The following is a 22,219-nucleotide window of genomic DNA, read 5'->3' on the forward strand; positions in this document are numbered from 1 at the left end:
TATTTGCTGGATATTACTTTTATTTGTATCTGCTGTTAGTCTGTGTAGGTGATAAATGTGCAGTTGTGTTTCAGTGTGTGACAAAGCATCCCAATTCCCAATCTGCCAGCACTTTGTTTCTGATGAACTCTGCCCAGAGAGCACTACTTGCCATGCAGGCATGAATCAGTGAATGATCATTTAATCTGTGCAAATACTTGTCCTTTTTTGCTCGAGCTGAGGAACTGGGGAGGTGACATTTTAAAAACACTTAAGTTGTGACTAGAATCCTCCTTCCTTGAAAACTAGATGATGCTGGTCTACTGTGCCTAAATGTCAAGTGATTAATAATCGTGGTTAGTATTTGCACTTCTAGGGATGATTACAGGGGTTCAGCCTAAAAGTAGCAGCAGGGAGGTAAGTTCTGTAACCAGGCAGGGCTTGTTCTGTCTTGTTCAAAACAACATACTTCCCTGATACAGATTTTTACTAAAGTGGTGTTGCTCATCTCCTCAAAGGGCCATAGTAGCTCAGATGTTTAGGGTTTAGTTTTTCAAAACTTTGCTGATGGCTTCTCTTCATGTGTGATAATTGCTGTCTGATGGCGTCATCAAAGAGCACTCAAAGTTGTGCTTTTTGATGGGCAAACTTCTTAATGTAGAATGAACAGGCTCTAGATGTTCTTTTATACAAACTGAGCTCAGTTTTAAATTGTAAAGCTCTTTGTATTCCTGGGAGGGTGTTTCTGCATAGTGTGTCTTGGATAGTTGCAAATATTGATCACCTCCTTGGTTTTATGTTCTGTGTTTTGTTTTTTTTTTTTTTTCTATTAGCTTATCTGAAGGTAACAACTTTGTTGTATTGCTTATTATATTATTATATTATATTGCTTATATATATTATATATTATGTCCTCTGATGCTTGGACTTGTTATTAGTGCAGGGGACTGAGACAGGAGCTCTGTTTGAGCGGGTGAAGAGGGCTTGTGTCGGGTTTTATTTGTTTGTTTTCTCAAACAATGTACATTTGTGCATTGAGACTCTTCCCTCTGATAATCTGTCTAGAGAATGAAGAGAAGCATGCTTTATGAAGCTCAAAGATAAAGAAATATGACCAACCTCAAGCTCTCACCTGTCAGGATACGTAACTGGAGACATAGAGAGAACATACCAAAAAAGTGAGAGTGTTAATGGGATTAAATCTTTCTGGTTCATCCCATTGTCCTCATACTGAAGACAGTAGCATGTAGGTCATCTGACTTTGCTCTTGATCAAAAAAGTCTGAGCTTCTGTGAAAGTCTGTGAAGTCGTAAATGTTTCCTCTGGCTGGAAACAAGTTGTTGGGTGTTTGGCTTTTTTTGTTTGGTTGGTTTATGTTACTTTCAGGACCCCTCCAGTGGCTTGGGTTTCTTTCCCCTCACTTATTTCTATTATCTTAATTCTGTGCATTTTTTTTTTAGTACTGATTTATTAAGTATTTTTGGAGGATCTCTGCATTTTAAATAAAACAGAATCAGCACAAGCATCTTTAATTAAAAAGCAAATTTAGCCCTTAAGTGAAAATTTGCAGGATTTATTTTCCCATCAGGGTAAAGGGTAGCAAGGAAGGGAAAGCAATGATTTGGAGAGCTACATGCTATCAATCCTCTTCTCAGCTGAAGAATTTAAATTTTCTTTGAAGTTTTCCTGTGATGTTATTTATGAAAGAAAAGAGGTAGTTATATGCTTTTGTACAAATTAAAAAGCCTTTGGGGATTTGTTGCATTGTGGATTTTGAAATGTGAAGTACTTTCTAATGGATCCAAACTAATATTCATAGTAGTTTTTGACATATCTTCTAATGTACTCGAAGTGTCGATTTTTGGAAGATATTATCCAAGCAGAGAGAAGATGTACAGCTGAAGATTCCCATGAGGAATTTGTGGTTTATAGCACTCTGGGGAAAGATGAAACTGTTGAGCTGAACTCCAGTCGTCTGTTTGCTTTTACATACTTCTGTTTACACATTAGGACTTCCTTTTTTTTTTTTTTTTTTTTTACTATTTTGTATTCTTAACAGTAAAATCATGCAGCAACATAAGGTGGATTTGGAAAAATTGTGATTGAATGTAACCCACTTGTTTGTAATTTAAATGTCTTGAATATTTTTTTACTTATCTAATGGCAATGTAGAATAAGAGTATCTTTGTAACAGCAGCAGTACTGTGAGAGAAGAAAGAAAGAAGTGGTAAAAAAGAAAAAAGTCTCGTAGAGAAGAGTTGCTGTAACAAAGGTGGCTGTAGTTCACAATAGAAGATTTTAATCCTGTGTTAAACAGTGATCCTTCTCCACCTGTGTCTTCTTGTCATTTCCTGAGCAGTTAAGCAGTTTCTTATGTTACAGAGTAGTTGAATTTGGGCTTCATTGTCAAGTCTTTCAAATATTTGGTGGCTGTGGGTGCAGTAGCACTGTAATTCATCCCACTTCAGCCTTTGGGAGGGTTTTTGTAGGGGATGCCTTTTCTTAGTTAATAGGACTTGGTTTTGATTATAGTTTAGTTAGTGTTTAACTGTATGTCAGTGTTTCATGCTGGAAACTGTGTGTGTGAGGGAAATAATGGATACAATGAATGTTTACTTTTTTTTTCCTTAAAGCCACTACCGTTCTCCTCATGTTTTTTCTGTCCTCTGCGCACCCTTAACATCACTATTCTCATAGCTATTGTTGAAATGGGAAGCACAATGGAACACTCGATCCTGATGGCAGCTAGTTTTATTGACACCATCTCCTTTAGGAAAATTCCCAATATCTGCAAAACTTGTTTAAGGAAAAAGATGTAAGAAAAGCCAGTATTCTGAAGAGAAGAGGTGGCAAAGCCAACCGTGAAGCCTGCACAGCAAAGTCTGCTAAAGGCTGCCTTTGGAGACACAATATTTACTGCCTCTTTTGTTGCTGATGTGGAAGCAATGAAATGGAGGTGTTTATTTGGTTAAATGAAGAGGTTGCAAAGTGTTACAGTCTGCTATGCCCAACCACCTGGCATGTTTATTGAGGGCGTGTTTGTGCCGCCTTCAATGGGTGAACCTGTATGTTAAAACTGTCCCCACTCAGTCTTCATGCCTGACAAGTGGTGCTGATGGGGAGGCAGCCTCTTCATTTGCTCCTCCGCTCCAAAATGAAAATGAGAGATGGTTAAGGAGAAACCAGACCTTTATTTCAGGCAAGTGACTTCCCGGTCACTACAAGCCTTGACTTGTTTATTGTCTTAGTCACCTCTTTTGGGTAAGAGGGCACTCTTTTTCCTCTCAACAGCTCTGATTTCTGCTGTCCAATATGCCATGTCCTACTTCTTCTGTCTTGTAGTCTTGTTTTCTTTCTTCTCTTCTGTCACTGTCGTAGTGGACTAGGGCATTGTATTTGCATTTGGAGTAGCATGCTGGACATCAAGTGCATTTGCTGAATTTTTAGTCTGTGTCTCTTCCACAGACTCCAAGGAAGTCAGCTGCACTCCATATAGCTTAGTGAGTGTTGTCGAGTAATGCTAATGCTACTGTTTCTTGTCAGAGTGTGATTTCAGGCTTTTATCAGTACACTGTCAATGCATTAAGCTTTAGAGCTTTTTCCAGAATTGATAGAGCCAACAGCATTTGGCTGCCTGTATTGCAGGCATTGCCACCCCTTTTCCCCCTGTGCCCTTACCATTGCTCTCACAGTGAAAATTTGGGTGCTAAAAATCCTCCCCTTAATAAGATCTTCCTGCCTCTCACTAGGACCTCAAGTTCCCACCTATTGCCTGTACACACACAGCGACTGATTGCTTGGTAACCCAGACCTGTTGATTTAAAAGGTCCTAAGTAAATCATTAGGCACTAGGTGACTTGCTACCCTTGGAGCAGTTACATTTCTCCCCAAATAATAACTATAAAAAAGCTAAAAGGCCAATTTAGCATATTGATACCCTTGCTATGTAGGAAAAATCATCTCCAGACACTCAAATGGGTTTACTCTCCTAAGAGAGTCTTCTTGTTAAGAAGCTGGGAGAAGCCACTAGGAATATCTATGTCTAAGCAAGGAAACTCCTTTGACGTTGAAAAGCACTGTGTGGTTGTCTCCCCGTTCTGTCAAGCCACAGCAGAGGCTGAGAACAGTGTCTCCTGCTTGTCCTGCCATGACTGAGAGAGAAGGAAAAGTAGCAGCCCTCGTGTCCTGCAGAGAAGGGGCAAAAACCAGGAGTTGGAGCTATAATTGCTTCCAGATGAGTTCCTTTTTTCCCAGCAGTCTCAGCTCTTAGCTCCCAGGCAGAGTGAGCATTTGTATGCATGAGCACTCAGGTACTTGGGGAAAGATGGCTTTTTGTTCTATTTAGGTACATGTGTTACTTTTGCCTTTAGGAAGCTTAAGCAATATTTTTGTGTATTCCCTGTGTGTGTCAGGGAGAGATCTGCTCACACAAAACCTGCTGGTGCCTGTGCCAGTGGACAAGGTTATTGGGCTGTTACTGCCCCATCACAGCCGAAGGTTACCTCCTGTGAGGGACAAGAAGTTCTTGTGGGTGGTGCAGCTGTAACCAGAAGAGGCATGAAGTTCATGCCTGGGGATTTCTGCCACAAACTATTTTTATAAATAGTTCATAGGTAAGAGACTCCTGTAATAATCACTCAGTACAGCAGAGCAATTAAGGACATAATTCGTTGTGTTGTTTGAATGAGAGTGTAGGTGTGGTTTCATTTTTATATCTGTGTCTTTGTCTTTGGAAAAAATACAGTCTGTGGATCAAATATATTCTTAATTGATATTGTTACTTTCTCTGCCCCTTCTTCTGAGGTCATAGCAGTGCTTGGAACTTGTCTGGTTAAGCTGTTAGCTTTGTGAAAACTGATAGATTTCTGGGAAGATCCTGTGTAGATGCACACAGAATGATTGCTCTGATCTGTCTGGGTTTAGAGAAGGGTCTCGGTCACTTGGCCATGGATTTGACATTTCCTTTGTCTGGGGTACTTGGTGTGTTCAAGTAACATTCGTACAGTTCTGATGACCTTCCTGTAATTGCAGATGTCCTGAAAAGGACTTGAAGTCTGTAGGTGACAAGGACTGACATCTCTTTTATTGAGCAGAGTCTTGTACTCTGTGCCTACAGAATAAATCTATATGTATTTAATATGGAATTACAGCTGGCCGTAGGATTTCCTGATCTAGGAGGGGAAAAAGCTGTGGGTTTTGTTCTTCCTTACTTTTGGTGTCTTAAATGAAGCTGAGTGTCAAGAAATAAAATTAACTTGCCAAGGCAACAAGAAGATTTAAATTTAATTGTTTAGCTTAGATATATCTTTTTTCTTAGCATTTTAAGTAGCCACTGCTGTAAACAGAGACAGAAGAAGCTTGGATGTAAGTGCTCTTCTGTATGAAAGTGTGTATAGTTTTTTCCATTGTAACAACGCAGCAAAGCTGTGTTAAAAACCCTTTTGTAACATAGCTTAATGGAACCATCTTGGGACAATTTTTTCCCCTTGTGTTTTTCTGAGTAAAGATTGAATATTTAAGGATGCTATGAAGAGCTATATAGGGAGAGTTTGTTTTTTTTTTTTTTAGGGCTTAGCTGGGGAGTATGTGTCGCCTTTTGAGGCTGCAAGGAAGTTTCTTGAGCATTATGCCAGATTTCACACCAAGTTACATGAACCACTCTTTTGAGAGATGCATGAGTTGGAAAAGTCAAATCTCCCAAGGTGACTCTTAATTTCAAAGTAGGCACATTTAGTAGTGACTCTCACAAAGTCCAAATTTGACTGGTGTTGATACATCTCTTGCAGTCCTAAGAGTAGTAGATGTGAACTGATTTGTAACTTGTAGCAAAATGAGGATTCCAGACTAGAAACATCAGGCTCCTATGAGGAGGTATTGTGTAAGTAACTTCCTCAGTCAGTTGCTGGTTTCAACTTCAGTAGTAATGGGCTGCTTTCTGAGAAGAGCATTCCAACTACTTTGTTCTGGTTCTTGTTAGAAAAATAAGTTTGGCCCATGTCAGTGTGCTGGGGTTATAGAAATGAGCATATGCAGAGGAGATAGATAGCTTTATAAGATTTAATTGTACTCAGGTGAGTTTAGAGAAGGTAGACAGTGTCAGGAGAGGGTAAAAAAAGCCTTTTTTATTATGTTTTATCATTTTTTCTTTAGTTTTTATCTTGGATTTATCATACATAATCCAGCAAACAACTGAAATGTTCCTGATAGCTAGAAGGATGAAAAATTAGATACCTTTGCCTTTTTTACCAGTGAAGTGGAATGGATTCCTCAGAACATGTTAATGGGAATTGTTAAAACATCAGTGTTAAAAATAAAAAATGAAATAATTAAAAAAAAAAAATCTGTAGTTGTTTGATAAGATAGTCAGCTGTAATGCCATATCATGTTTTAGAACACAAGACAGCACTGCTGCATTGATAACAATCCACAATCCACTCATGTGCAATCCACATGAGCTGAAATATAGGATAATTTGCTTTACCTACCTGCACTGCATTTTCACTAAAGCTTGATTTTAAATGCAAATTTTTCCCATCTGTACTAAATACTGAGGTTGAAGAATTCATTATCAGTTACTCTTTTCTCTGTCTTTTGTGCATAAGCCTATAAAAATAAATATTTCTCTTGTTCTGATGTTGCTAAGAAAATAGGAGTTTTATGGGTATTTGTCTAGCATTGTTATTAATAGCTGATGATCTGATGCTGTACTGATTGACAACTAGGAACTCAATTCAGGGCATCTTTATGGATGTCTCTGGCTTCTGGCAGGTTACTTAATTTTTTGAATCTAGGCCTTAACATAAATTGTCATATTAAATCATGATTATCACTTAAATCTGACTTTAGGTTCATTTTTACTAAATGCTTCAGAGAAAGGTGCCCCAGTCCTTTTTCATGTGTGGAGTGTTCTGTCCTTACACGAATGTATTTTTAATCACTTATAATTCAAGATTGACTTAAACAATAAAACATCTATATTTTTCCAAATGGTTCTTTTAATATTAATATCTAAATATCTCATTAATACCTTGTTATAAAAAGTTTTTTTCTATTGAAAAGGAAAATAAACTTTTTGACTCTCACCATTTCTGGAAAACTGTTCTAGACTGACCTTTTTGGGAAATAAAAAAAATATGGGTTTTTAGCGGCTTAATTATTTAAAAAGCCATTTCATGTTAATTTAGTTTTCATGGTGTCCTAAAAATAGATGTACAGAATAAATAACAAAGCTGTGCTTGAAAGTAGATGGGGAAGAAATAGCAAACTTTTGGTGAGATGGCATCTACTTTTATTTGACCTTTACTGCTAAGTTTGTACCTTTGTTCTTGGAGTTGCTCATATCCTTCAGGGTAAATGACTGTGAAACATCTGAAATAAGTGTGACACAGATGGAAGCAAATACTCAAATGAAGGTTTTGTATGAGATCAGAATTTAGTGTCTGAATTTTACACAGCTTGCAAGCAGTGACCATGTCCTGTGGTTTGTGACAAACCTGGCTGCATGGGCTGCCAAGGAGAGAATGGCTTCAGAGAGAGAGCATGGCAGATCTATGTGGTCTTGAGCTCCTTGGGCAGTCTTGTTTTTGTAAAGGCAAAGAAAACTGGGTCATTTCCAGTTGTAATCAAGCAACTGCTCCCCCCAGCCACGTGGGAGTCCTGCCAGTGTCGGTTTGGTTTGGTGCATGGAGATGTGGATAAAGCAATGTTTGTTGTGCTGCCCTCTCATCCAGTGCATTGGATTTCTGTCAGGAAAATCATTTGCTGACAATAAGTTGAATCAGCTGGCAGTCACTGCACTGCAAAGGGAGGTGGGAGGAGGAGCAGAATTCAATTAACAATGGAAATTTGCAGCTGAGGAGCACGGAGGGTTGTTTAACATTATCCTTAAACACAGAGAAGTAGCAAAAGAAATTTGTACAGGCCAAGCTCCTTCCAGTCTTGGTCCTACAATAAGTGAAGTGTTCCTAGTTAGGAGTCATGCCTAATTTAGGGGTCAACCGTACTGCAGATCTAAATGCCATCCCTAAAGATGGATGACCTACCAAGAGCTGTGCAGCCAAGATATGAGCACTCCCCATCATGTGGGACAAAACACTTCACACCCCTTGAATAAACCCCCATGTTCATCACACAATGAAGCAGGTTCAGTATGCTTGTCTCTTTGGCCCTGTGCTGAGGGTGTTCATCTAAGAGAGCAACTATTGCAACACAGCTGAGTTCATATAATGAAGCTTGGAAGATGAAATAGACTTCTTTGAGTCAAATTATAGATAAGGGGGGGCAATAATTAGAGGATGGAAAGCATATCTGCCATAAATTTTGCAAAGGTGTATCCCTAGCCCTTCTTTGGCCACTCTAGTCCCCTTGGATATGCTACGCTTTGGAGCTGTGAGCCGAGCCTGCGTGTTAGTATGGAGGAGGATGAGAAATTTCCATGTAGTACTGGCAGTTGACTGCTTATTTCTCTTAATCTGAACACCATATTTTTTCTTGCAAGTCTTTCAGTAATATCCCAGAAGATATCATACTTGATCCTTTCTTATACTTTCTTACAGAAGGTGCCAAGTGCAAGCTTGTTTTGGAGACATTATTTGGAGATAGCTGACTTTGGCTTTTTTAGTTTCTCCTTTAAGAACAGGTGATGTCCAATGTTATGTGGCGTTTCACAATTTAGAAGTTAGAAGAGAGAAATGTTCTGTTTTCATTTTGTGTGACTAGTTTAATTCCACCAGTCTTGATTTGATACTGCTGATGAGGATATTGCTGGTTTAGACAATTGCAGTCTTCTCAGGATGTGTAACTTTTCTGGTTTTTTTTCCCTTTGGTTTTTTTCCTATTTTCACCATCATTGTCTTTCTTAGCAAGGAAAATGCATATCAGTCTTTCTGTGTGGCTGTTGTCTGAAAGATGAAGGCAAACTGGAACACAGTTCTTTGTTGTCCCTGGAGGTGGCTTCCACACTTAAGCAACAAAGTCCTTTCCTGAATTTTCAAGTTCTCAAGTGGCCTTCCTGTAATCTGATTATTAAAGACAGTAATAACTTAAAGAAATTTGACTTGCTCTAGTTGTTGAAAATAGAAGGAAATGAGATTCTTAAGGTTCTCAAGTATATAGTGTAGCAGTTTCTAAATCCCTGTGCTCTGCCAAAGCTGTTTAATACAGCCAGGAACTGATCCAAAGCTTATGTCTGGATAAGTAAAAGAGAAAGCAAGTCTGCCATGTCAAGACGGGATGGTCATGTATTTTCCCTTGCTGTATGAAAGCGTATCTATAGAAGATATGTTTGGTTTTTGGTTTGCTTGCGCTTTTTGGGGTTTTCTTTTTGATGTAGTTGCTGGATTCGGGGTTTTTTCTTATTTCTACTTTTAAGCAGGTATAAGTTCTACTGTGTTTCTCAGAATCCTGTCATTGCAAGGTGTAATTTTGAACTTTAGGAACATATCAGCAATTATTAGAAATCAGTGTATTGAAATTGAATGTAGCAAGTTTTACCACTGGGGGATTTCAGTACGCAAGGTAAATACTAGCAGAAAAATATTAAAGTGAACTGTTTGGAAATTGTGGTGAAAGGCATGTGAACTAGGTGTCAAGCACTTTCAACCTTTATCTAAGTATTCATGACTTCTTATTGGGTTTAGTGTTCAGATCTTATTTTCTTTTGGTGCAGTTTGACGAGATGGACAGTCAGAAAACATTAAGAATAGGAAATAAAGTGGAAAATTCATTTGAGGGAAGGTGAGTTTTCAACAAGTTAATTAGAATACCGTGGTTGTGCAGCTTACAAATAAATGGGGTATTCTAGTGCCTTTGGTTGTAGAAACTGACCTATACCATTTTCTTTTCTTTTTTTTTTTTTTTTTTTTTTAACCTGTAAATAAATTGCTGTTGGGATGATTTTGAGTGTTTTCATTTATGTGAGGAGGTGTCCTAATGAGTGGGAAAATATTTCTTGAAGCATTGGCAGGTACCAATAATATATTGCTAGTTTGATCAAGCAAAATATGCCAAGCACAATGCCACTTTAGCCTGGATTTAATACAAGGATGTGTGTCAGTACAGTACCTTAAGATGAATTTTAATATTGTGACAGCTGTGTAGAGAGATATCTGGTTGTTGTTTCTGGTGCTTACTAATACTGCTTCTGATGACAAAAGTGGCACTTGTTACAGATAATGAACTTGTACCCTGTGTAATTTAAAAACAAAACAAAACCAGACAATGTGACTAGATTGTTGTTATTGTGAGGAATTATGAAAGGGTCAGATAATTCCTTCCTTCTTCACAATTGTAGGTTTTCTTGATAGCATGCCATACATACCAGATCTTGTGTCTACAAACATGAGCTCATGTTTTAAGGGCATTGCTTTGGAGAGTCACATTTCTCCATTGATGAGTCAACTTCACAAAACCTTTCTGTCCATCCCAGAGAGCAGGATTTAACTCATTTCAAGTCCTGTCTCTAGCTTGTAATGCAGGACAAGAAGACAGAGAGGGATCAGTGTCTTGAAGATAAATAAAATGAAGACCAGTTAGGATGATGAGATTTTTGAGTCTTTTGTTTCTTCACTCTTAAAAGCAAAAGCAGCTAACAATCACTACAAGCTTCTTTAGGTGTGGAACTCATGTGTAATCTTTTAGAGGACTGGGGATTTTGCCTTCAATTGCTGAGCATAATTAAGTGTTACTTCCTGGCACAAGATTTTGTTGTGCATGAGTCCCACACAGTTTTCATGCAATCTCAGTATATTGGTCTATCATAAGATGTCCTACTCTGTTTAATATATTGATTTGTTTTTTCAACTTGAGATTCTAGTCAGTCTAGGTCCAGATGGCAAGAAATAATGCAAGTCGTATGAGTTTAGAATATGCAAGGAGGTTAAGTATAACTAATGTGGAAATTATTTAGCTTTTAATAAGCTTTAATTAAATAGGAATACAGCTTAAATTACTGTTATTTGAAAATGTCTAAAATAGAAGCAAAAATGTGCAGCATATTTTTTCTGAAGCCAGACAGTGTGTCAGTGACGTACTTGTATTTTGTTTAAAAATTTGAACAAAACAAAAAATTATGTCCTCTACAATTGAATAGAATTATTTGTAACCAATAGTTTTAATTTTTTTCATAGAGATTTGTCAGATTCAACAGTCTACTTCAAGATGCAATTCTTCTTGATTCTTTTAATTTTTTCTTTTTTTAATTGGTTTTTCTATTATTACTTGTGTTAGTAAAATTATTTTATCAAATCTTGCCTTTCATTCATCTAACACCATAGTAGTTACAGATGTCATGCTTTTCTCTAGTAAGAAGCAGAGGACATGAACAAAAACTAATTTTTTTTTATTTTCTAGCCTATCCTTCCTTCAGTCTATTCCATGCAGTTATTCTTGCTGCTTCTCAGCTTTTGTTTCTTAATTTCAAAGAAACTAGAAGAGAGACATATTGGACTATAAGAAGGAGGGACTCTAGGAAAGCAAGCTCCTGAAGGTATTGGAATGGCCTTAGGGCTTGGCTGTTGTGAGCACAGCTCTGGCATCCTGGCAAGTGCTGAAAATAGCCTAGATTTAATGGCTTTTGTACATAATCATTGCCTGTCTTTCTACTAGGGTGTGTTTATTCTGTCTGTGAGGGATGGTGGAGCTGTTTAGTTAATATTTTGAAGTAGGACCTGTCCTTCTAGTTCTTCTGGTAAATAAAATCTAGCATACTTCTAAAATAGCTGAAACGAAAGGCTTCACTGTCTCTTGATCTATTAATACATGAGAAAACTTGCTGCTCTGTGGGTCCTTGCTTTTAAAACCAGATACTGAAAGTTGCAAATGGATGTAAGCAAATTTTATTTGCAAATTAAATGAAATTTTTAAGTGTGAATGAAGTTTGAGAAGAAGAATTAGAATTAGTTACACAATGAATTAGAAGCTAGTCTGTGTAAAGACATGAGAAACCAAAATAGATTGCCACTGTTGTCACAAGTATCACTCCTGATCTTCTATTATAGACTTGAAACGCTGTGTTTTCAGTCTGTCTGAAATAACTCATGTACTTAATATTTTGCTAAACTCATCTTTGCCACGTTATCCAAAATGGTTTTCTACCAAAAAAAGTGCACAGTGAAGTGTTCGTTTACAAGTTATACTTTGCCTGTTAGATTTTTATGTTTCAGTGAGGTGTGTTCTCTCTAATTGAGTAATTTGAATAATTTTAGTAATTTCAGTTAATTTATTTGGCATCTACAGCATCAAGGAGATGAATCATATCTTGGTTTGCAAAGAGGAAGAGGGGGAGAAAAAGTAATACTGTTTCTATTTTCCTGATTCTAGGGTCTACTTACAGTGTGCTGTCCATAATGCCTTCTGACTCTGAAAGCAGCAGTTCCCTGAGCAGCATTGGTGAGTGAAGTATTAATATAAGAACTTGATGAGTGTGTCTTTTGGGAACTGGGAGAACAGCTTTTTAACGATGCCTCTGGGAAGGGTAGGGAGATCCTGGTTGTAAAATCAAAGAAGTTGAACTATAAGATGTAACCATCTTCACCAGGAATAAGTGTACTTTTGTGCGGTGCAAGCTAAGCCTTTTCATGGCTGGCTGCAGTTTTTGCATGTAGAATCTGTTATGTTTGGATATATTAGATGATGTAACTATGCTTTGTGTTACTTAGTAAAATGGTGTAAAAATGGCAACATTGTGTTTACACAAGCCTGGGCATATGAGAATATATTTAAGCATGTGTGTATGTAGAAGTGAAAATTGTGGTCAGAGTCAAAATCATCATAGAAGTTATAAATAATGTTAGCCAAGGCCATAGCCTTCTAAACCTTTGACAGTGGCCACAAGCTTTAGCATTTTTTCCCCTGTGTTCAATTAATTGCTTCATTTTCTCTGTGCTTAAAATCATTGGGAAAGACAAAATACTCAGGAAAAAAAAATAAATGGAGGTATAAGAAACATTATTAGAGGTGTTTTGTCCACAAGATGCTCTTGGATCAGCTCTATTAACTGTCAGGTTTTCCTCATCTTTAGTTTTACAAATACCTGCTGTTGTGAAATCTGTGTAGAAGTCATTTGCCCTGGATAGGGAATGCAGGCTCTTGCATATTTCAAGTTCCAATGTTGTGTCAGGCATCTGTAGACTTCCCTGACAGCACCAGGCAAGTCAGTTGTCTTTTTAAGGATGTGGGTAGACATCTGTTGCAGTCACTGAGTTGAACTTTTAACTCCAGCAAGCAGGAACAAGATTTTAGGCCTGAATGAACTATTTACTGAAAATACTGGAAGCTGTGACATGTTAGTTTGATTTTAATCAAGACCACACTTGTATGCTACTGCCTGAAGGAAGGGTAGATTTAATTTGCTGTAAGTAAACTGGGGACTGGAAATAGAAAGAAAGAAGTTCATAAATTTTTAGAGCAATCAGAAAGGCACTTTCCAAAGAAGGTGGTTATTCTAAAATGAAATCCAGTAAGTTTGTGGGATAATTGGACGAAGTGATGGCTGAGATAGGAGAAGTGTAGGTGGTAGTCTAGTTCCATGTTCTTAATTTTAAAAAGGAGTGGCACATTTAAACCTTAATTTTATTTTTTTATATGTTACTTCCCACAAACTATGTTTTGTTCATATTATAAGGTCCTGAAGTTGACACTGAATTTGGATCTGTGCATTTGACATAAGAGGCTGTCCTCAGAATTAATTTATGTCTGTGGAGTTTGCAGTGATCGAAGTTGTTTTATGACCTGAAAATTAAATGCCCTGCTATTAAATGAATATTGTGATCTACTGTTGTCCATAATTTTGTTTGTTTCAAATTATTAATGAGTGCTTGGTATTTAATATTGAAGAGATTAACAGTCAGGAGAATTCTTTGTTTGAAACTGGCATGTTTATTTTATGGTGTGATTATAGACTTTTTATTAATGAGTCTGATTTTTGCTCCAACCGTTTTCTCACCCTCATGTCTTGTTCTACAAGAGACAGTATTTTTTGTGATCCAATATCAGTAGAAAAATTGCTTAATAACTGACATATACTAATAGACATCTTTGCAAGTCACTTCAAAGATTATTTTAATACTGATGGATTTATTGAATGACGAACCGTCATAACTAAATCTGCCTGCAAGCCAGCTCCCCTAAGGCTTCATATGACTAGTTTGAATGGAATCCTAGCAAATACTGAGGTGCTGTAACATTTGAGCAATTTCACATGCATCTTCTCCCCACTCTGTCCCATCTCACTGAAATAATTTTTACAAGGGTAATTCTGTGCAGTAGAACTAGTAAATTTAACTTATGAATTGAATGCATCAGTGAGATGAGGTAAATGTCATGGTTTGGAGACAGTGCAAGCTTTTAATAGGTTCAGTTTGACATTGGTAGTTACATGTGCACACACATGTTTGTAAAGGAGTATTTTTAGTTCCCCGCTCACATAGACCTTCCTCAGGGGAAAGATAAGGGATCTATTTTATTATAGCTGTGTTCAAAACACTGGTTTAAAATTAATATTTGGGTTCTGTTTGTTGAGTAGCTCAGAAACAGATTGGCACATTTGACTTTTTAGGGGAAATGCAAAAGATTTTGGGGCCACTAAGTACACTCAGATACATCTTCAGCTAATTAAGCTTAGCATCATCTAATTAGGAGAGATAACACCATCTTTACATATGTTGTCTTTAGACTCCGTAGTTCATAAATGTATCTAAAGACTCATGTCCATGTGCCTCATCTTTTCTTCTCAAACCTTAATTACCCTAGCTATTGTTAGAGATGGTTCTGCTGCCAGCATTTTTAATTAAATGATCTTTTTCTGAAATACTTCCAAGTAAGTCAGGAAGTTGTGAAATGGAGATGCTGCTATACATTTTACAGCTATCCTGGGTTTGAGTTAATTTATGAAGCTATGGTATATAACAATGGGCTTATTTTCCAGAAAAAAAGACTGATCTAAGAACTAATCTTAAATAGGTCTAAGATTGTTGTTAGAAGATAGTTCTGAGAACATGGGCTCGGGCTCAGTCTCAGTCCAATAAATAAAGCATAGTGTTAAGTGTTTTGAAAGAAGGAGAGAAAGATAAGACAACGTGATTTGATCATTTTATAAACCCATGGTGTACCCAAGTCTTGGGTGTATTTGCAGTTCTGATTCTCTCATTGAAAGCCAAGAGTGCAATCAGCAGCACAGATAAATGAACAGTTATCCAGCAGCTTCTGTATGGGGAACAAATGGATATTCTGGGTTCTCTCAGTCTTCTGTAACGTCAATATAAAAGCAGAGCAGGGAGTGATGCAATTTGCATAATGTGACTCAGAGATGAGCTTAGGGCTAGTCTATTCTGAGTGCTGTGTTGTCATCCGAGCTTTTTTTCTTTTTTCCTGCCTCTGTGGGGCTTGCAGAGCATGGGAGGTGCAAGAATGAACTTCCATCCTCATGCGCATGTGATAGCATAAGCAGTTGAGTGGAAACCGGTTTCCCCCCTGTGTAACAGCAGGTTAGCAGTCTTGAAGAAGAAACTCTGCCTTTTTATTCATTTGTATCTGTATGTAAATAAAAATGCAGAGTTTTTCTTGTGTGTTTTCTTCATTGTTCAAAATTAATTTAGATGGCAATATATTTTTTTCCTCTTTTGCTTTCCTCCATTTCTTTCTGATGTATTAATAAAATTCATGCTGTGCATGTAAAACAGGTGGTTTTGGTGGTATGGTGAGCAAATATTCACAGTTTATTTTCAAAAGAGGTACCACATAAACTGCTGTAATGGTGTAATACCACCACTGGCTGTTAGCCCCAGCTTTGTCCCCTCAAAGGAACAAATCCTCATTAAATTGTCATGGTCTTTCTCTGTATATCCTTTCTCATTGTTCTTGGTCAATGACAAAGCTTTTTGTGTGTAAATAAAAGCATCCTTCATCTGCCCACTCCCTGTGACCAGCACACTCTGAACAGAGCTATAGTCCTGTGTCTCTGATATCGGAACAATCATTTATGGCAATTCAGTGCCTGTTGTGCCAAGCACGGAACAACAGTGTCACTTAGGAATTGGATAGAAACCAATAACACAGCTCTATGTGACAGTCCCTGGCAAGTCTCCACTTGACCAGTCATGACAACAGAGAGGTATAGAAGAATCAAGACCCCTTTTAAAAAAATGAATTAAAAAAGTATCAGTTTGTATAGTGCGCTTAATAATTTGACATTTGATGCAGTGATAGGATTATGGTTTCTACAATCAAGCCATTTTTCACCTATCCCAGTACCATAATGAAGCTTCAGAGTTTTTCTTTAGTGCTTTAAAAATGTTTTTTTCCTCCCGTCCCCAATGCACAGATGTTTGGGTTTTGTTCTGGTTTGGTTTTAGGAAATGTTTTTTAAGGGAACACAGCAGCTTGCATGCAGGCGACAGTCTGTGGCTGGGAAAGAGCCTCCATAGTAGTTTTTGTTGTTAAAATAGTTTTTAACAGAGAGGCATTGCATACTCTTCCATTCTTTTAAAGTATACTGAGTTCCTAATTAGATGAATTTTGGAATGGAAAAGACCTTCCATCTCTTCACATATATAAAATTCTTCTTTCCACAGCCAGACCTCTTTGCATTGTTTTGATTACAGCTGTCAATCTTGTAGCCTCTTCATTCCACATTCCATGGTAGCACCTTTCTCTTTTAACAGACTATGACTTTTCCAGCTGTTCAGTTCTTTGCAAATGGTATCTTATCTTTTTCATCAAAAGTGTTTCTTCTCACTCTTCTCAGTTCATATCATTGTGCTACATTTTGCTGTGGGAGCTTACATAGAATTGGAGAATGCTTTGGGTTGGAGGGACATTAAAGATCATCTAGTTTGAAGCCCCATGCCATGGACAGCAATCTGTAATGAGCACTACTGGCTTTACAGTTTTATGCCTTTCCTTGCAGCCATCAGGTGGTCATAGGTCTGTCCCCACCAAGTTGTCCACCTTTGACTTCAACGGACAGTATTTCCTTGCTTAACACTTTGTTAGCTTATCAGCCTGACAGGCTATTTACAGATCGGTTTTCACTAATTGCATTTCAAGTTGCTTAGTCTGAGAGCCTCAATTCTTACTCCAAAGCAAACATTCCTACCCTCCCATCAGATTCCTTCCGAACAGTGGTAGTGTTTCACTCCTCATTTTCATGTTGGCCATTTTGACAAGTGTCCTTTCATGTTGTTGTGATTTCAGTTTATTGCTTCATACTTTCTACAGCTGGATGTAACAAAGTAATTGTTTTCACTATTCACAGGAACGATTCAGTTGCAGGTGTGGCTTATAATGCTCTTTTAGTCTAAAATAAACACTCTATCCTTGTCTCAAAGAGTTATTTATTGTCCCTGACAGCCTAGGGTAGTCTCTCATTGTATTTCTCGCCTCCTTTTTTTTTTTTTTTTAACTGACACAAAGTTCATATTTGCTCAAGACACCTCCACAGTTAACACCAAGGAAAAAGTGACAGTATTACACTTGCTAAAAGGCCATGAATGAGTAAGGAGAGGTTCTAGGGACACTACCAGGACACCACATTGTACTCCTTTTCTGTACTGCAGTAATTACCTTTGATGTTCTGCCTCCTCACCCATCACTCTTTCTATTCAGAAGTCATTTTCCTGTAATATTTGGTCTCAGTGATTGAATTAAAACTCTTCATCTAGATTTATTTCCTTTGTAGTAAACTACCCATTTAGTTTGCTGGAAACAAGACTTTCAACTGGGAAATAAACACTTCCACACAAAGTAAACTGCACTCTCTGGTTTTACTATTTGCAAATCATGTAACTGTCTCTAGGATTGACTCAATCTCTAGGTGATTTTTAGTGTGCTTATTAATAAACATCTCCTTTTAAGTAATAAGCATTGTGAATAGCTTTAGTGTGTTATTGCTTTGTTCTTTGGTGTCCATTTTCAGGCAGCTGCAGTCTGATATTAGTCATGTGCAGGGTTCTCTCAAGTTCTTTCTCCTCAAAGGTACTTGAGTGCACTCCATGGACATTGTGCCCTGTTTCTAAAAAAAGCAACATAACAATAAAAAGGTTGACTTTACTCATTTATGCTAATGCAGTCTTGAAGAAGGGACAGTGGGGTTTTTGTGGTGAGAGAACCACTAATAACAGAGCTGACCACTTCATGGTATTTGGCTTCTTGTAGTGTCTTAACATTTGGCAGCTCCATGTAGGAATTTTTGAAGACTTGGTTGGTCTGCAATGATTTGGATGGAAATAGTGCATGTGAATACCCATCTCCTACACTCCAGACAGCACCTCTGGGGCATGGAAACTTCCACTGCTCCTTGAAATCCTTTATCAGTCTGTGCATTTAGGAAATCCTTTTGGTGACAGTGGTTTTCTTTTGGAGCTGTGAAGTTGATGTGGTGAGTCAGTGCTCACAGCTCCTACAGGAGAAGATGTGAAGGATGGAGTGCTGGAGGTGTCTCATCCCCCTGGTTGGTGTGCAACTGGTGACCATTATCACTGTCCCCTTTGGGTTCAGTGTGGGCACTTCAATGTGGGTTATATTTTCAGTACAGTTTTAAGCCTGACAAAGGTGGGATTTGAGCCAGGGAACTCCTGTAAATTCAAACCCAGAAACGCCAGCTGTACATGCCTTGGTCATGGTAACAGATTTTACTCTCAGTTGTATTTCAGCTCAGCAAAATTCTGTAAGGACTTCTCAAACTGATGCTTTGCCTTTCCCCCACTGCCCCCCATCCCTTCTGCTATTTTTTAGTATTAGGTTGTAGATTTTTTTTCATGTTGTCCTTTCTAGAACCATTGTTCGGTTCTTTCTATAGTCTTAAACTTATTGAAGCTGAAAGTTTATTTTAGATGCTGCTGGCTTTGTTTAGGTTTTTATATTCTGGGTTAAAACAATATACTGAAATGCTACTCATCCTTTTGTCCTTGCATGTTACATGATTGTCACTGCTTTCATAGTCTATTAGGTTTTCTGTCTGTCAGATGAAACTGTTTCTACAGTTCATTACTCTGCCTTTCATTTTTCTTTCCTCAGTGTACTGCTGCTTGTTTTTTCTGAAGTTTTATTTACCTGCATGCAATTCTGTTCTGTGCTCTCTGCTGTTCCATGATCACTTCAAAAGGTACATCTGAAGAAATGTATTTAAATGATAACGAGAATGTAATTTAGATTGTAACCCTCTTCTAGTGCTTATAAATTATTGAAAGAAAGTAAATATTTTAGAATGCAATTTTCCTACATCAGTCATAAGTCTTTACTCTTGACACCTTCCCTAGCTTGGGGAGAAACCCCCTTTGCAATACATCTTGCAAGTATTTTTTAGCATTTTCTGTCATGGTTTATGAGACCATGAAGTAATAATATCCTGAATATCTCTGTTCATTTTCTTTTTTATGAAATAAAACAATGGAAAAAGCTTAACTGTACAATGAGTAGTCTCCTGTTTGCTTTCAAGCAGGAAGGAGCACAAATTTTATGAGTTTAAGAAAAATCATTGTAAAATTAAGGCATTCTGTTAGCTTGTGACTGATTGCCTTCTGAATTAGTTGAATCTGTCATATAAGTTGATTTCTCAAAGTCCAAGGAGTTTATTATAACTCCAAATATGTTAATGATATTTCTTAAAATTAACTGTTTATACATTGGTACCGTTTTCTTATGTCAAAATAGTCATTTGGCATTATGGTACACTTTGGTCAGGTTAAGTTTTTCAGCCCTGTTTCTATTAAAATGTTCTCTTATTCTTCAAAAAATGTTACCCCTTCCCCACATATGAAGTTAACGTCTTAAGCAGTAGTTTCTGCGTGGACATATTATCTCTTCAGTCATTGTTGTTTAGAATAATCATCGAGAGTTATATTCAGTGTGTGCTACAGTAATGGATCTTTTTCGTTTCTGTGAAATCCAGCATTTGGGCTATAGTAGGGAAGATATAATTGCTCTAGCTTGTGTTTTTAAGGCTTTTCTTTTGTACAACCTGTGATGGAAATCCTGCAAAATGTCACTTTGGATGAAGTCAGTGCATGCTCAGGACTTACTGACGGTGGGGCATAGTGGGTAAAGTGCGTTGTCTCCGCACCACACATCCTTGCTGTCGGCTGCTCCAGGACTTGGTGACTGCTGCTCACTTGGAGACTGGCCAGGGAGTGACTTCCAGGCAGTTGTGTCCACAGAACCCAAGTGAACTCGTGTCAGGAATGAGTTGTGAGGCTTATGGAAGCAGATGAATGAGTTACACTTGGCAGGACATGCAGCAAATGCCTTTTCAGAAATCCAGGTTGTCTGAGGAAGGAGGTGAGTTACTGAAAGGTGGCATAATTTGTATAATGGAGATTTAGCCTTCAGGCTTGTGCATTTTAAGATCCATGTGACGGGTTGAAGTACAAAAAGGAAGTACTTTTGTGTAAAATATGCAGTCAGATGGAAAAAGAATATGAAGCTGGAAGCACAGGTCACTTTCCTTCTGCTGCATCAAGATGTCAGATGCAATAAAAGGATTTTAGCGTTCAGCTCTAAAAGCTCCTTTAAAAGAAACCAAGACCGGAATTTTTCTGGTGAAAAAGGATTTTACTGAATGTGTGTGCTTATTTTTTAAGCATTCAGAAGTCTAATTTAAGCTTTGTAAGACCTTTTGTACAAATATTGAAAATGGAAACCTGTCAGGGAATGAAGCAGAGGTAAATTTTGAGTCTTCTTCTGAGGACAGCAGTGGGAAGAACTGCATTATATTGATCTGTGTTTTTACAGCGCTTAAGAGGTGTACATCTTGTGGCTGATATTTTGTGTCAAAAATATCATTGCATTAGAGATGAAAGTATCTGTTGATGTACTTGTAAAAATTGACAAGTTAATGAAAGATAACCCCTTTTGGTACTAAGACAAATGGTTTCACAATTGTGAAAAAAACTTCTTTCCCAAGGCTAATTAGCCTGTCTTTATTTAAAGCAGACTTTTCTTTCTTGGCACAGTTTTGGGACTGTGCACAAATGTTCATGCCTGAAGAAGACTGTCACTTGGATGCTGTTAAAGCTGTCAGGGGAGGCTGAGGAGCAGAGGTAAATCTCTGGCCTGCTTATATTGTGCTTAAAGATCCCCAGGGCAGCCGTTGGGTGCCTGTCTAGGTCTTGTGTAGCAGACATTGTCCATGGGACTGCTGCTGGGTTAGCACTGATAGTAGTGATGGACATTGTTCCTCCGGTGCCCTTTCCTCCCGGGAAAGCACAGCAGCCTTCCTGATTCATTTCCTCCTTCCTCTTGACCTCTTGCATCCTGTTCATCTGTTTTGCTTGCAGACAGCCCCAGGATGACATAAGCTTTTGAGCCTTTCGGTAAGGATGAGAAGGGGATTTTTTTCCATGTTACACATCCTCTGATGTGTCAGCTCAAGTGAGATGATGTGCAGGTTGACGCTGAATTTATCAAAGACCATGCAGTTTCTAAGTACCTGAATTTTATTTGTCTGCCTTTACCTTTTAGTTTGTTTATGAAATTGCTTTTTCACTGATGTGTCCAAACTCTTTCAAATGAATAGATGTTCTGACTTTTTGTAACTACTTAGTTATTTCCTTCTTTTATTCTCTATATCCCCTGTATCATGTGTATTATTACTGGTTTCTTGCCATAAAAATATGTAGAATATGTCTCATCTAAAAAAAAGAATAACTCCATTTTTGGAAGTGTGAAATCCTTAGTCCTTATGTATGAAGGAGCTTTGTCTGGATGCAGGAGTGAAACAAAGTAGTAAGAAAAGCAGCCTGCATTGAGAATTCTTCAGTGATGTGAGTTTGTCTATTTCCAGAATGCACGTTCTTCCTGCTATTTTTTATTTCTTCTGTTTGCTATTAGAGCGTTTGCATATATCATTAGGCAATAGTTAGATTAAAAAGAACAGCCTATGCTCATAAATTCTCATTACAGTAGCGGCTGGAAGGTATAAAAACAGGTATCCTATTAATGTAGATGCTGTACATATGATAGTCCTGACAGTGCTATTATTTTGGTGTGGGAACTTCAAAGCACAGGTAGTTTTGCTGAAAAGTTGGAGGGGATTTTTACATACTGCAATACCTTAATGAACTGGGTTTATGGATAAAAAGCAAGTCCTTGCAATTCATTAGCATTTGATCCAGTGAAATAATTTTGAGTTACTTTCTTTGAAAAGGCAATGAGTGGAGAGCATTGTTTTTCTATTCTGTTGTTGCTTAATTAACTAAAAAAAGGCCTAATAAAGGTACGTCTTCACAAGTTAATACATATATCAGCA

At 37.7% G+C, this 22,219-nt stretch overlaps 1 protein-coding gene across 5 annotated transcripts in view; it reads left to right on the plus strand.

Moving 5' to 3' along the window:
- The window catches only part of DLG5 (discs large MAGUK scaffold protein 5), a 98,053-nt gene that overhangs the window by 24,163 nt on the left and 51,671 nt on the right, over positions 1 to 22,219 (plus strand). For all 5 annotated transcript variants that reach the window (XM_038140192.1, XM_038140194.1, XM_038140193.1 and 2 more), the window contains exon 2: positions 12,298 to 12,366. In XM_038140192.1, coding sequence (XP_037996120.1) covers positions 12,298 to 12,366 — 69 coding nt within the window. The remainder of the gene's footprint in view (positions 1 to 12,297; positions 12,367 to 22,219) is intronic.

Source organism: Motacilla alba, chromosome 6 (genome assembly GCF_015832195.1).
Source record: "Motacilla alba alba isolate MOTALB_02 chromosome 6, Motacilla_alba_V1.0_pri, whole genome shotgun sequence".
Taxonomy (NCBI): Eukaryota; Metazoa; Chordata; class Aves; order Passeriformes; family Motacillidae; genus Motacilla; species Motacilla alba.